General features: G+C 29.2%; 1 protein-coding gene across 1 annotated transcript in view; it reads left to right on the forward strand.

Annotated features, from left to right (window-relative positions):
- The window catches only part of LOC111623712 (oxysterol-binding protein-related protein 8-like), a 186583-nt gene that overhangs the window by 100701 nt on the left and 68662 nt on the right, over nt 1–17220 (forward strand). The window contains exons 10-12 of the mRNA XM_023366398.1: nt 5200–5322; nt 9371–9632; nt 12774–13378. Of these exons, the coding sequence (XP_023222166.1) occupies nt 5200–5322; nt 9371–9632; nt 12774–13378 (990 nt within the window). The remainder of the gene's footprint in view (nt 1–5199; nt 5323–9370; nt 9633–12773; nt 13379–17220) is intronic.

Consider the following 17220-nt stretch of genomic DNA (forward strand, 5'->3'; position numbering starts at 1 on the left):
TGATATATATTTATTATCATTTTTCATTTATATATTAATTAATTACTTCAAAATAGGATCAAATGCCATCAATTTTTGACTTAAAATACTGAACTATCATAAATTGAATTAAACTGACTTAAAAAAAGAAAGTATTATTATAAAAGCCATATTTAAATTTATAATTTGTGTGCGCAATTTAATCAGTTACAATTTCTGATCAATTAATCAAATTACGTCTTCAAAAGAGCAATTTATTAATTTATTTTAGATTATGTCTGTGCTTTTTGAGCGATGTAATTAATATAAAAATCTGCTATTCATCATTTACTGTTTTGTATTTCTAAATAATTGATATTATTATGATTTAATATCCAATATTACCATTGATATGACTCATTTCATTTCAAGAAGTTATTTTGGAGTTTATTACTAAAATTTAGTAATTTATCAAATATATTCAATTTAAATTTTTGTGCAGTAAATGGCTACTGATATAGAAAAATGTAATAAAGTAAAAAAAAAAAGTAAAAGTTTCAAAATTATTATAACATAACGTAAATCTTAATATAATAATCAATTTATGTATTTTATGTTCAGATAACCTTTGCTTTCATTATTTGAAAAGTATCTACTAATGAGAATCTGTTGTAATGTTCACTATCATTTATAAGATTATTATAAGATTGGAAGTATGTTATGTAGAGATTTCAGTTTTGCTTTCAGTTTCATAGCAATTAGAATGTAAATGACAATTTATGAATTGATATGTTAAAACAAACATGGATATAACAAATGACCAAATAACTATTTTTGTGATTCCAAAATTAATACAGAAAGGCCTCATTTTATGAAATGGTTTGATACCCAGTGCACTGTTTACAAAGTGGATCATTCTTAAATGGAGGCAAAATTGTAACTTATTTAAATGAGATTGATTCCTTCAGTATGAAAATTGACTACTAAAAGTTAATAATTTTCAATTTTAATAAAGAATCATGGTTAGTTTTTTTATTACTTTACATAAATAATAATTATAAATAAAATAAGACAAAAGTTTTAAATTAAAAACATGTTTGAAAACAATGGCATAATGAAGCCTTAATGAGATGGGTCTGATTGATGGATCATTTAAATCAACAGGTACTTTGGATTTTCTAGTTAAAAATTGCAGTAAGAATGTCTTGTTTCCACGTAATTCAAATAATTTTATAATGTGTTGGAGGAGAGAATCCTCCAACACATTATAAAATTATTTGAGAATATTTGTAACAGCTTTTTGGATGGAATAGCTGTGTTTACATTCAAGACCATTATCACAATGAGATTTACAGGCAGTTTGTATCTGTGTTAAAGCTTATTTGAGTGTTTGTGATGAGAATCCTGAGTGGTAACATTTCCTCTTGTCCTTTTTAGTAAGTTGTGCTGCCAACTATTTCAAATCTTCCTTCGAAAGTTGCTCTTCATGATCTTTCTAGATACTCAATGACATAATCAATGCTAACATTCTTGGCTATTTGACATATATCAGCTATATGTGAAACAGCTCAAATCTAGAAAAGTTAGATATGAAACAGGCTCAAATCTGGAAAAGTTAGAAACTGCATTGGGCTAAAATTTCCCATTCTGACACTGCTGTTTTTTTTTATTTCATTAAACAAGGATTTTACCTTGTCAATGATTACTGCTTGAATTACAGGAAAGTTCTTTTCATTCATATCATTAATCCATAGCACTAATAATTTTTCCATTTCTTCTGTTACTTCACTACTTATAAATAATAATCTTGAGACATTTGCATTAACAATTCCTGTATATGAATGCTTTGTCTTATCTGAATTGGTTATTATTGTTGTGACTGTAGAAGGTTGGTGCCAACTTAATGCTTTACACCTATCAGAATGACATTCACTTAACTTGAGGTGTCAGATCACTTCCATTTTTTCTTCGATAATAGCAACTTTCTGTTTTTGTACCTGAAGGAGTCAAATCTGTTATACCTTTATACAGAACTTTTAATATACTTTTTAATTAAACCAGTGGCTTGCCATGACATTTGATGATAGGGAAGCTGTGTTTCTGTAAGAAGCTGGCTTCCAGGGGCAATCAGTTAATTGCGCATCAGTGATGGTCTAGGGTCCATTTGTTCAATAAGCCAGTAAAAACTGCAGACTTCTCTAAATGTATTTTTAACATCACAGTTACATTCTGAATCGCTAGCCACATATAAGGGCTACAATTAAAAATAAAATAATAATAACTTACTCAGTGAAATAAAATGTGTGGTGGATGTACTGTACAGTACAGTAATACCTGGTACAAAATATTCTTCAATTGTATGAATATACTTTTAAAGAAAATTATAATTAAATATAGCTTTGTAAAGAAACATACATAAAAATAACACAAAATATTCTTTACTTTTTAAATCTTAAAACAATGCACTTAGTCAAATAGCTCCCTACCAGTGGCTGATGGATGGAATCAGAGACAGTTGCAGTGCATGCATACACGTGGACTGCCAAATCTCCAGGGTGCCGATACTGGTCAATGTCATATACTTCTTTTGTTGCATCACTAGTATATCTCAAAGAATGCAACAGGGTTGTTGTAGATTTTAAACGTTTCTCACCATAGCTGTAAAAATCTACATATGTTAAACTTAATAGTCATTTGTTTTCTAACTAATTCGTTTTAGGACTAGATGTCCATATAAATTTGCAAAATTTACAACTTTTCGGTCACTCCTATTGAACTGGNCAGGGTGCCGATACTGGTCAATGTCATATACTTCTTTTGTTGCATCACTAGTATATCTCAAAGAATGCAACAGGGTTGTTGTAGATTTTAAACGTTTCTCACCATAGCTGTAAAAATCTACATATGTTAAACTTAATAGTCATTTGTTTTCTAACTAATTCGTTTTAGGACTAGATGTCCATATAAATTTGCAAAATTTACAACTTTTCGGTCACTCCTATTGAACTGGGAAAATTTCTGTCTTTATTACATCTAATAATATGAAGAAATCAGTCCCCATTGTACTCAGCTAGAGATTGGTTTGGTTAAGCTTTTGTTTAGGTAAAATTTCGGCTCTTTCAGCAGGATTTTATTTGTTTCCAATTCCCTAATCTCTTAATTATTTAACTACTTTCTAAGTAGAAATAAGTCTAAACTGGTTACTTTGTACTTGAATATTTGTAGTCTTGGAAAAAAGTGGAAAGACAATTTTTTATGACAATGGATACATAAATTGTAAATTTAAGGAAAATGAATTCTAGAGCTTTTTCTGTACCTTGTGCATCTCTCTCATTCATTAAATTTAGTTGTAAATGATGCTACCAAAGTAACAGTTAATTTTTTAACATTGTCAAGAATTGTACGTGTTTTTTTCTGCATCCCCTTATAGATGGGACATACTAAATCATAATATCACTGGTTTAACATTGAAATCTGTAAGCGATACAAGATGGGAAAGCGGAATAAAAATATCAAATATTTTAATGGATTTTTTAAAACTCCTGTCAACTGTACAGAACTATCATAAAAACATGCCAGTAAATTTCTATTGGTTGGGTTAAGTTATAAATTTACTCACGACTCACATAATGGAGCAAGGCCAAATATCTAGCAGGCAGGCGGCTAACAGCCCAGAACCAGTCCGGGATAGAATTATTGGAAGCATTATATGTGTGTAGCTTCAACCAGGTGAACCAATCTCTAGCCAAGTACAGTGGGGACTGATTTCTTCATAATATTAGATGTAATAAAGACAAAAATTTTTCCAGTTCAATGAGAGTGAACGAAAAGTTGTAAATTTTGCAAATTTCTGTGGACATCTAGTCTTAAAACAAATTAGTTAGAAAACAAATGACTATTAAGTTTAACATATGTAGATTTTTACAGCTATAGTGAGAAACGTTGAAAATCTACAACAAGCATAAGGTTTGTGCTCTGTAAAGCGCATGCGCGAATGCCTATAATCTGGCTGTTTGGAAGCTGACCTGGTTTCAACAATACAGCGCTTCCATTCCACCACTGATATTCCAATATACAATAGCAATCTTATTGTTTTTTTTTCATGTGTAGTATAGAAATTTGTAATAAGATACATAATGCGGTTATAATAAAATATTCATTTTAATTAATCCAAAATATGTTAAAATATGAAAATAATCGTGCAATATATATTTATTTTTTCGAAAATACAAGGGAAGCAGCACTTCCACCGCTTCCAATGACGGCACGTCACTGTTTTAAACACAAATACTGAGTATATTAATAATTTTCACTTTCTGAGCAATCCCTACAGTAAAGTTCACAATGGACTAAGACATAACATAAACTTTTGTTACTAACAATGCTGCAAAAATATAAAGTAAAAGCATAGTTACAGGTCCCAAATATAGTTATTAATTTTTTCTCCAAAGTATTGGCAAATTTGTTATCAGTTGCAATATTATGATGCCAAATATTATGCTTATGCTTTTGTTTTTACATGGTTTTGAATATTTGCTATTAATTTTGAAATGTTCATTAATGTCAATCATTGTGAAAAGAGGAAATATAAATAAGGTCTTACTGTATTCATGTAATCCCAAGTCGGGACCAATTTTGTCTGTAAATAATTGTAAATATTTATAAGGCTAAAGTAGCCATTTCTTTGTCTTGTAATTTTATTATTATTCTAATAAATGCTGATGCAGGTGCCCTCTTGGGTCCCATGCCTTCTTTTTTTTTAACACTTTCCTATCTCCCTTTCTTTTCACACTTCATTTCACTTGCTTGCTTTCTTCTTTCCATTTGTTATAGGGCAAAGTCTGTGTGCAAAACAGACAACTCTTTCTAAACTTTATTAAACATACATTTATGGTAATGCTTTCATATTTGTTTTTAATATTAATCTTTGCAAAAGAAATGTTAACTTTTTGCAAGAATATTAACAAAAAATATTAACAAAGCTCATGGTTGTATGGTTGATAATTTACAACCACATAATCAGAAATTTGATAGAATGTTTGTATTAATTAGCTTTTGTTTTTTTTCTTTTCAACATAAAAGTTGTTATTAATGTTTTGAATTAATGTTTATCTTAAGTACAGCTGCAAGGTATTTTAATTTTTTTCTCAAGTTGATATTACTTTTTCATTTTTGTGAAAAGTATGTATATTTTAAAAATATATTAATATAAACTCTAAATTTTGGAATATTTTTGTTTAGAGTAGTCAATGGGTTGGTACTGTTTTATTAAATGCGTGTGAACTTATTGAACGTCCTTCCAAGAAAGATGGGTTTTGTTTTAAACTATTTCATCCTCTCGAACAATCAATATGGGCCTCAAAAGTAAGTGTGTGTGATATTCCTGATTTTATTTAAATTATATTATTTTCAATTTCAGTTAGTTTTAACAGAATTAAATTGATTAGAAATTTTAAAATAATTTGATTAGCAATTAATCTAAACTTAATGTATCAAGTATTACTATTTACATAAACAAATTGTTTGTTATAACTTCAATCACCATTCCATATTGTACTTAAATATTTTTAATTTATTAATTTTCATACTTTCATTTTTTTTTGTTTTGGTATGTTTTATTGTTAAAATGATTGAAAATTAAAGATTTAAAATTTATTCTTAATATTTAAAAAAAAATTCTACAGTTTTACTTTTTAACATTAAATCTTAATATTTTAAGAATGTAATTATTTCATTGATAAATGAAATAATGAATTTTAATGAATTTTATAAAAAATAATAATAGTGTCTGTTAAATATTAAATTAATATAAAATTTATATTTTTGTTACAAAGGAAAAAAGAAATACATAATCAACCATCATTTGAACAAACATATAGAAAATTGATTTAATTTTAAATGTAATAGAATAATAGATTATTTATTATCAATAAGCAAGATACAAACATTACACAAACAGGGATGGCTGTGACTGTATCTTTGTGATCATCATCTCCATATCTGATTTTATAGTAGATGTTGACACAGAACACACATAACTGTGTAATTGGTTACATTGTCTAGCTATACAATCTTCATCTCTTTCTCAATTGATAATGTAATCATGTTTGTGTCTTGTTGGCTTCAAATTGATTCATATCCACATGGTCTCTTCATGCTTTTCTAGAGGTTTATTTAAAAAGGTTTAATTTTAATATTTCTTCTCAGTATACAGTAATTCTAATGAGTATTATTTTCTTCATAAAAATATTTCAGTATACATGATTGAAGTTATGCTTATTCTGTTTCGGTGCCTCTGATTTGTCACTAATGATTATTCTTTGCATTATTTCCAGACATGTTTCATTTATTTATATTTGGAAAAATTATATTTAGTATTTGTGTCAAAATATTTTGAAAAAGTATTAATACAAATTAGAGATGCATGACAAATCTTCTAGCTATCCATTAACATGAATATTACATTTAAGAAATAGTGTTGATAAAAATTCCCTTACTGTAATGATAGTGGGTTGTTTAATAAAGTTTATTCTGATTTTTGGGCTGCAATTTGAAAATATTTTAGATTTATAAATTTCCACTGTTATCTGTCCGTTTGTCTTTCTTTAATCTTGAGAATGGAGTTAGATAAGTGAAAGATGAGACTAGATGTGAAAAGCTTATGGACAGGAAACCCTGATTAACAATATACGAATTTCCAATGCAAACTGGAAGTTCGTTATTTCAATTCAAAACTTTTCCCCTGAAAGTAGTTAATAGATGACTGGCATGTCTCCATTGTTAAAGAAATAGTATGATGTACAGTGACAAAACACTATAGTATTAATTTGAGGTGGAGAGCATATATTTTAAATTAATTAAATTTAAAACATGGTCACAATAAATAATTGCTCATTGATAGTAAGTTTGTAAAGAACAATATTTTTTTGTAATTTAAGAATCAATTGTTTTTCATAACTAACACGTCTATCATCTACAGTTTCTCTGTTTGTATACAGTCGACCCCCCTATAACGTACATTCTTATAACGACAATTCCTATAACGTAGCGAAAAAATTGTAGCAACTTTCGTATAATGTACCTCCTATAACGTCGTTTCGCGAGAAGATTGATAGAGTCTGGACCAATAGTGGATGAGCAGCCGAACTACTTACCTCCGACCCTGCGCCACGCTACGGAGTGGCTAAATTGAGTTTGCTATCGTCTGTTTAGTATTATATATAAATTATATATAAATTAGGTACTGTACATATAATTATATATTAATTATATATAAATTAGGTACTGTATATATAATTATATATTAACTTAATTTATTGTAACTTTATTATAATTATATATATGCTTTCTGCCGCCTGGCAACACGCTACGGAGATTTTAGGCTAGTAAGTTGAGTTTATTATCGTCTGTACAGTATGTAAATTAGGTACCGTAAGTCTAATACAGCACTAATTTTATACATTTCTTGTGAAAGAAACACTTCTTATTCAACGGCCATAAAAATTATTTATATTAATGATGTCTCCAAAGGTCAAGTTATCTTTCTGCGATAAATTATTTATCAGATATCGCGGCCGCCGTTTCGTGTGCTGTTCCGCGACGAAGACAAGCTTTGAACAACGGGCGTAGTCGAACGGTACACACTCGGTAAGTAATCCTATAATTTTTTGTTTATAGCATAGTTTATACGGATTACTCCCAAAAAATTATACGTGTTTTGGAAATGTTGAGTCGAATTAGTCTAGAATCGGTTAATTTTATAGAAGAAAACCTTTCGAACAGCCTTAGTCCGTAAAGTTCCCACCTATCGGGCTGCGATTGGCTCATGTATTTAATCGTTCCTACAATGTAATTTTCGGTTAGCGTGGAACGTATCTAAGCGTTATAGGGGGGTCTACTGTATATCAGTTTATAAATATTAATTGTAATGTTGTTAAATTACTATATATAATAAACAAGGCAAACTAAACCGTGCACATTTCCCACACAGCACTATCCACAAAAGATGACTCAGATATTTAGAACAGTTAGAAATTTACAAAGCTTCGAGAAAAAATTCCACTAAAAACTTTTGAGATGTTGATTCTTCCCCCCCTGTGTAAGTTGATCTACAATCTTTGGTCTCACAACCTCCCCCCTCTCTCTCTCTCTGTCTCTGTCTCATGTCACCCTTCTTAACATGTGAATGGCAATATCCCTTTAACAGCTGCAAAGGTCAGTTAATCTGAAGATACTTGTTTAACAGGTTGAAAACACATTTGCTTTTTCATAATTTTTGTGCTGAAAATTAGTTTAGTTCATCTTGTTGATTAAGTATATCCAGTTTTTGTGTTGTTGAATATATAATAAATTGGAGTACAACACAGATATATTTATACATATGTAATTTAAAAATATCTTTATATCATACAACTAAACTACTGTGACATAATGACTTAGTCACATCCTTTCTCCTAATAGGAGACACTAATTTTATTCTGAGGACAGTTTTGAAAACATAGATTGTATTTTGAATGTAGGATATATAAAAGGTCTTTCTCTCTATCTCTCTCTGTTTTTTTTAAAGATATGTTAATAAGTATACACATCTTAAGTATATAAATTAATGTATTAACAGTTACAGATTTTTACTGATGTTGAAATTGCACAAATAGATCACCTAGTTTATCATCAAAAGAGACATGTATAATCATTATTGATTACTTTTTAGCATTTCTCCTCTGTTTTAAAAAGTGTTGTTTTTTTTTCTATTCCAATAAAAGCTTACTAAATCATTAGAGAGCTTTGTGTTCTAAAATATATCTATTCTTTTTCAAAGATTGTGCTGATAATTACTTCAGTATTAAGATCACTTAAATTGCTGTTTTTTTTTTTTTTTTTTTCATTTGACAACACTTTCTATTCCTCTTTATTTTTTTTACTGGCTGACAACATTTTTTTTTATTTATATTGAAATTTTAGACAAGATTTTATCTTGTCTTCTCTCTACATATAAAAAGTTTAAAATCATCCCAAAATTTTTCAATGAGTGAATCATGTTGGGTGAATGGTACCCAACTTATATATACCACAGGCTGCATGGCCTTCCTCTGCCTATCTGCTTATGGATCACAGCCTGAATTACACAGTGTTCACAAGAAACCAACACCACATCCTGACACCCAGGAGTACATGGTCATCACCATCTTACCATGCTGCTTGTGGAGGCTTGCAGGTCTTTGTGAGATCTTTCTGCTAAAAAGATTCAAAATTCTTGAAAAATTCATAAATATGACTTACAAATAATACCTAATATAGAATAGATATCAATAATAATAAAATAAATGACAGATTGAAGAAATGTGTTTTCTTTAAATAAATAATTAAAAAATAAATCAATATATATATAATATATATTATAAAAATTATCTAGGGTCCACAAGGTGAAGCAATCGGTGCTCTTGTGCAGCCTCTTCCTATGACACATTTAATATTTCGTGCACCATCTGAAGCTGCTGGAAAATGCTGGATGGATGGATTAGAACTGGCTTTAAGGTGTCCATCTCTATTAATTCGCAGCATGAGTGGATCTGAAGGAAAATCTTTGCCACATGAAATATCGCAAGATATTCCATTTAGGCAACAGTCAAGTCAATGGAATGAAAGTGATATTGAAAAACATTTTAATGACCAAGGTAATTTCAATTATTATATTGCTTTGAAAATGCTATCAAAATTGATTTTAATAGTTTTTTCCTTCAGGCAATTTATTATTATTATAAACTAATTTTATTAAACAGTTAGCTCAAAAAAATATATTAAAATAAGTTAAACACTTATTTGAAAATATTTTTTTGAGGTGTTATTCTTCAAAACTGTTTATTGTACTCATAGTATCTAAAAAACATACATAATTGGTTTTAGTATTGTTATTATCCTATTCTAAACTTGTTGTAAGGTTTTGGCTGGAATTGAAGTTCATACCTTATGAAAAGTATTTAATAAATCTTAGAATACAACAAAATTTTTAAGAGAGTCCAAATAATTGTTTATACAAAATGCTTTCAAGACTTGTCATCCCATTTTCTGCATTTTAAATTTGCATTTGTTTTGTATTCTAAAGAATATAATCTACTGTTACTATAGAAACATATTCAAAAATTAAACAAGAAAAATCTTATAAATTTTTCAGTATGCTGTGTAATATTTCAGCTGTTTATTATAGACCTAACAAATGTTACCATCATCAACAGTTAAATAATCTCCTTTCTGTTTACATTTTATCCATTATATTCTTTTGCATTTCCAATAATTTTTTAGCCTCATTAAGATTTTATAACATTATACTCTATCCTTCTAACAGTATTTCTAAAATTCTCAAATTTCTTTATTTTCTCTACATAACAATTCTACTTCTTTCCATATCAATTGTGTATTTTTGTTATAAGTCTCTTGGATAAGATTTGTTGAAAACTTGATTTCTTTGCTTTGATACAGAAATTTTGAAATCAGATTGACTGATTGATTTTTTTTCTTTTTGATACCATTTTCCAACCATATTGCATCATTTCTAGAACATAACTCAAATGGAACTGGCTCTTTATCATTTTTAATCATAATAAATACTGTTTATTTTTTATATTTATTTTAAATTGTTCTTTCTCTAAACTACTTCATACTTTTCTTACCAGACGTGAAGAAAATTGTGAGATATAAATTAGAGCATTTAACACAGTTAAATGCTCTAATTACATTCAAAATTCATATTTTTAATATTTTTTTGTTATAAAGGAAAGTTGTTTTTTAGAATATGGAACAGATGAGATGGAGTGACATATTCTGTAAAAATTTTAGTTTGAACAATGTTTCGGCTCTTTGAAGGAGGTTTTTTCTGATATTTTGATATTTGGTATGGAGTCGTCATTTCCTACTGTTAAAGTTTAATCATTTTGGTTTCTTCACACTTCCATTGACTAGCTTTTTTTTTAATATGTGATTAGATAAATTCTATTTCTGCTGTAAAAATCATCAATTTGTAACTTTCAAATAAATTCTAGTGATTATTCTAGAATAAAGTTTTCTGTCTCTTTGTAATTATCTTTATTTTCAGTTCAAAATCACTAATTATTTTTGAGGTATGTATGTATATATACATATATGTATGTATGTATATACATACATATATGTATGTATATTATACATGTATGTATATTATACATGTATGTATATACATACATACATGTATATACATACATGTATGTATGTATATATACATACATACATACATACATACATACATTGGCTATACAAAAATTTGGTTGATACACACTGTAATTTCCTTTTTGATGTACAGGTTGATCATAGCATTAAATAGAGATATTTTCTTTATATGGAGGAATATGTTGCAGTCCAACCAAACTTTTTCATGCTATTTCAGGGCGCACAAATTTTTTACCCTAAAAATCTATTCAAATTCAGGAATTTACCAATACAGGGGAAAGGGTGCAAAAGTAGGTATACAGTTGATAATCTGAGAAATAAAAATAATAATAATGACCATCAAACATTTGTATCTTTTATTAGTTTGTATTCCTATTTGTGATTTACCGTATTTAACTCACATTTAAGACGAGATGTGACTTTAGATATGCTGGACAATTGGGAACCTTTTTTGCCAATTCTTAACAGTCAAATCTACTCTCCATCAATTACATTTACGAGTTTCTCTGATTTTTTATTTCTGAAAAATTATCTGTTTTCATATGGGAATGGATTAAAAATTATATCGGGCTCGCTCCCATGTGATTTTAGAATTTCAATTTGGAATTCAATTCAAAAGCTTTGCTTTTCCTATTGCTATTAATCTTTACTCCTGACAATACACAAGAATGATTTAAATGACCCAGATAAAATACTTTGTCTTTAAACACAAGAAGGTGAGCATCTGGTAAAAAATGCAAATACACAGTTCAGAAAAATTTTTTGCCAAAACACAAAGAATCCTTCGCTCACACATATAGTACTTGAAGCAGTGAAAAATGAATAAAAACCTTGTCTTTTATATGTGAGTAAATAAGGTAATTGTACATAAAAATTGTTTTTATAAACAATGGCAATTTTGTGAGCATGCTTCAAGAGTTCCAATGGCTTTAAGAAAGTGTGCCAATGTCCTTTTGATATCATTTGTGCATCACAAGTCCCATAGTGTGAATTTTGGTTGGAACTAAACTTTTTCCTTATGGAAATCTCTTCTGCATGTTCTGAAACATCAGCATATAAAATTTGATTGCATTTGGACTGTTCCATATCCCTCCAGAAACACTGAATTATTATAACTGAAGTATTCTTATGTAATTAACATTCATTATAAATATATCAATTTGATTAAGGTATATATTATATTTATTAAAATAATTAACTTGACCTATTATCAAGTTTTTAAAGTTACTCATTATGATCAAAAAATATTTAACAGCAGACTGGATGTATTAAAGAATTAATAATTAAAATCATTTTATATTCAAACAAGATTATCATTAACCATCAAATAGATTTATGTTGTTATAAAAAAAGTTCATTGAAAGATATTTTATAAATCCACGAATTTCTTTAAAAAATTAACTTTCCTAAATCTATTTTTCATTTCATTTGCATGATTAAATTATACTGTATTTATTCTTATAAGATTTATAATCTTCTTTATCACTTTTCTATTTTGTTTACCTATTAACATTTCATTCCTTACTAATTTCTTAATGCATATTAGGTACAGATAATCTTTCTTCATTTCATTACTAAAAGTAACATATTTAGCTTTTCTTATTTATTTTATGAAGGATGTCTCAACTCAAGTTCTGCATGTTCTTGTCAGTGTCCTAATCCTTTTTGTCAGTTGCATATCTATAGAAGATATTCTTGTCCTCATCCACCTAAATCAGTTGAAACCACAAATTCATGTTTGTCCTCAAAACACTGTCCTGCCGTAATTATTTCCACACCAGAAGAGAATCGGAGATTAAGTCTCGATTCCCTAAAAAATACCTACGAAAGTTCCAAAACTTCGAGTCCTTGTCCGGCACGACATTATTTACATAAAACAAATAATAAAAAAACACTTAGTAATCCAGAACTTACTGAATCTGAAAAGCATAATAATGCTTCTCAAGCTGAACTAGTTTTTAAAGTTTTAAGTAGTGCTTCTGCTTCCCTATCTCCTGTCCTAAGTCCTGCCTCCTCATCCTCCTTTCATTCAGATTTTGAAGAAGACATTCACACCGATGATAACAGAGAAATTGATCCGGAGGGAAGACACAGTTACCATTCAACAGATTCAGACTCTGATCCTCATCCTGATGATTCTGATCCTCGTCAAGAAGATGAAGAAGAAATTGAGCCTGTTGAAACACCGTATGTTGAAAATGGAGAAGAGGAATTTGGTCTGGTATGTATCTACTATATATAACATAATTTATAATGCACTAATTACTGCTAAATTTTGTAATACAAATTATATATGCTATTAACTTTTTAAGTATTTATTAGTTGTTTTGTTAAATGAAGCAACTAATAAATAATGCTTATGAAAATCTCATTAAAAAATCATTTTATAAAGTTAAGAAACAAATGCTTTATTGTTACATTTTATTGGTTAAAGGAATGTACTCATATTTATGTTAATTTAACCTTCATAATTTAAATTAATATCAAGAAAAACAATTGCTACCATATAAGTGAATCTTATATCAAATTGTGACTGTAGGGTCTTTACCTCTTTAGTGCCTTGTCAAGATGACACCACTGTGTCTTCAGGACAGACACAGAAACTGGATTGTCCATTTAATTTCATTACGTGAACGGTTGCGTGTGCGGACCTTAGGTTCTGGGATGGAGGCAGAAGGAGAGAACCAGAGGAAATACACTCCACAACTTTTCATATAAATAAAAATACCTGTTTATTGTTCGATACAGACTATTTACATATTTAATTTAGTAGATGCTTAGCCAAAGCTAATCTGAACTGACATATTATGTAACTACTATGACCCAAACAACAAAAGTTAACAAGAGAGAGAGTTTACATTAAGTTCGCGTGAGGATAATTTCTAGACCAACCATTCTAGAATTTCTACTTTGTAGAAATACTAGAATGGTTGGAAGGTTTTACACGTAGGAAATCTTGAATTGGCACAAAGTTCCTTGGAGTGGCGATGATGGTTTCGGTGTGGCACTGAAATCTTCTGGAGTGGCGGCGATTGGAACAGTTTGTGTGGTGGCAATTGACTAGTGGCTACCAACAGACTCACACAGTTCACTGAACACTCATCGACCCCTCCCTTTTTATTAGGGGGTTGCTCTTGGGTTTTCGATAACCTTATTAGGACTTTTTTCATCACTGTCCAATGGTTGATTATTTTTTCTCTTTCGTAGATTCCAGGTGACACACTAGGAAGCTGTGTCACCTACAAAAGGAAGTGAATCCGGTGAAGTTATGATTGTATCTCTTTAGATTTTTATCAAGTGAAAAATAAGAGTTTAAAAGTTAATTTTTTAATATAATTACTCATTGTTTCGATTGTTTGATTGTTCATTGTTTTATTTAAAAGTGAACAAGAAAGTTAAAAAAAAAAAAAAACAATTGATAAGTGTTTATCGGATCCGGGCACTCACAAAATTTTTAAATCTGTTCACTTCAGTTACTTTTCTGAACACTGAATTTTCTCAAATATTAAGTATTTTACAAATAAGTAATTTGAAAATTAAAAGCTGTTTTGGAAAGGAGTTGGGAACTCAAGTTGTTTAGAAAAATGTTTATGGGAATACATTGGAAAGAATAGTTTATAGGAAGATTTTGGGGAGAAGTTGTGAACAGATAGTCTGAGACTTAAAGGACATTCTGATGACAGAAATTAAGTGTGTGTGTTTGTTCTGGATTACAAGGTTTATAGCCATTAATTGTGGTAGAAAAAGCTTAGAATGTAACAACGAAAGCCTTGAAGGATTATTGATGATGGCCTATAGTAAATAGGTTGAAAATGTTTGTAAAAAAGTAAAATAAGTTTAAGCTTGGCAAAATTAGGTGTTGGTGAAACTGAAGCCTTGAAGGATCATTTCCCAATGTTGCTAAAGGGAGAAAAAATTGTTAGTAAAATACTAGATACTGTGTTGAAAAAATTATTTTGCATTTGGAGAAATTTATTATTGACAAAGTAGGATTGTTCATCTTTGTTGGGAACTGTAGAAGATATAGTAATCAAGATGCAGAAAATGTGATTGGAAAATTTGAACAGCATATGGTTTATATAAATGGATATATAGATGTTTCTTTTCCAACTCATGATGATGTAAGATTCTGAAACACTAGATATACCATACATCCATTTACTTAATTCTATAGCTTGCTTACATTTGTCTGTCATTTTTCATTTTGGGTGCTTCATCTCTCCTTGGTTGACTTGGTGTACAACTTTATGCCACTAAGTTTCTTTTTTAGGATAGATGAATTAGAATTTTAGATGATATTTATCAACACACTATCCAGAATCTGTTACCGGTGTGTTTTGTGAATAATACAGTTTATCACTAATGTTTTTGAACCATTAAATAGTTCTTCCTCAGGTGAAATATACTGAATAATCAGTGGAACACATCAAAATAGAACTAGGTATTCACGTTCTATTTTGATGTGTTCCATTCTAAGGGATTTCTTTATATACAACATAAAAGACTTCTTGAAACATCTTTCTGCTGCTCCAAACATTGGAACTGATGCACCTTATGTGCACTCTTCTTTTGAATTTGAGAATGTCATGTATTTGCAGGGCAGGAATGTACCTATCGGTAGCTCACTGTCAAGGTTAATAACAAACAATATTTATAACAATTCCTTTGCTTTCAATATATTTTAATCAGTAATGAAAATCAGAATTATTTTAATCAGCAGAATACTGTAGTTAGGAAGATCAGATAGAAAAATTTTAATTCCTGTATTAAATTTTACAAAATTGTTTTATGCATTTAAGCTTAATTATTATTTTTAAATATGATTTTCATATATCAATCCAAACACTTCTGTAATTAATTGGGCTATATTATGCGATAATTAATAATTAGAAACTAAGTAATTTGGTACTAGAGGTAGATGTTAGGTGCCATCTTTTATCTAAATTAATAATTATAATGATTTCATAAATAATTTAGAACATCTTAGAAGAAAGGAACTAACCTGAACCTGCAACCTTTGCTTACCGTGCAGTGCACTTGCCAGTTAGGCCGTCTGAACCCTGAGCAAGCTTCTTAATTTACATAAGAGATGGTGTTTCATGTCTACCTATAGTGCCAAATTACTTCGTTTCTATTTTTAAAATTATTGTACTTATAGAACAGTTTCTTTCTATATTAAACTTTGTCTCTTTTATTTTTTAAAAACAAAAATCAAAAACACTATATTGGCTGATAACATGTAATTTTATATTATGCCTACTATAATCATTTTTTATCAAAGACAAGATCATAAAATCAACTTTTTTTTTTAATGAACTTTCAATGCTATGCATTTTGGATGCTACACATCCCTCTTCAGGCTAAAAAATATACCCCCCAGATATAAACAGTTATAGTAGGCATAATATAAAATTATGCATTATTAGTAGTGATGTAACGAATATTCTGTTACTATTCAGTATTCGACCGAATATTGAATATTTAATCACTATTCGGCTGAATACCTAAAAACATGAGTAAGAAATGACAAAACCACAGTAAATTAATCATTTTGGTATTTAGATTTAATGTTATCGGGTTAGTGTTGTTTGTTTATATTTATTTATAAGTTATAACATGTACAAAATAAAAAAGAAAATAATATTAATCACATGTATTCACAATTTATAATTACAAGGATCAGCACATGTACACACCTATTAGTTTGAGAATCGTCACACATCTGAGGGTCTGACCCTACCTATCCTTCTTTTTAAGCGCTTGTCTTTGCTCTTCCCTTTATCTTTCCTCTATCACTGTAGTCCACGTATGCCTATGCATACATCATTATACGTGCTCACCATACTTTCGATTTGTCACTTTTCCGTCGTAAATTTCCCATTTTACAATTACGTGACTCATAGCCTGGTGATAAAGGAGAAAAGAGACAGAACGTCAAATTAAGTCACAGTTATGATTTCACAGATTAGAGACAGCTTGGTAGCCCGAACGGTCCCAGGCTTTCGCCCATGCATGCTAAATGACTTTCATTACAAGCATTTAGCTTTCCGAAGTCTATGACAA

Source organism: Centruroides sculpturatus, unplaced genomic scaffold (genome assembly GCF_000671375.1).
Source record: "Centruroides sculpturatus isolate CEXI.00-Female unplaced genomic scaffold, Cexi_2.0 scaffold80, whole genome shotgun sequence".
Taxonomy (NCBI): domain Eukaryota; kingdom Metazoa; phylum Arthropoda; class Arachnida; order Scorpiones; family Buthidae; genus Centruroides; species Centruroides sculpturatus.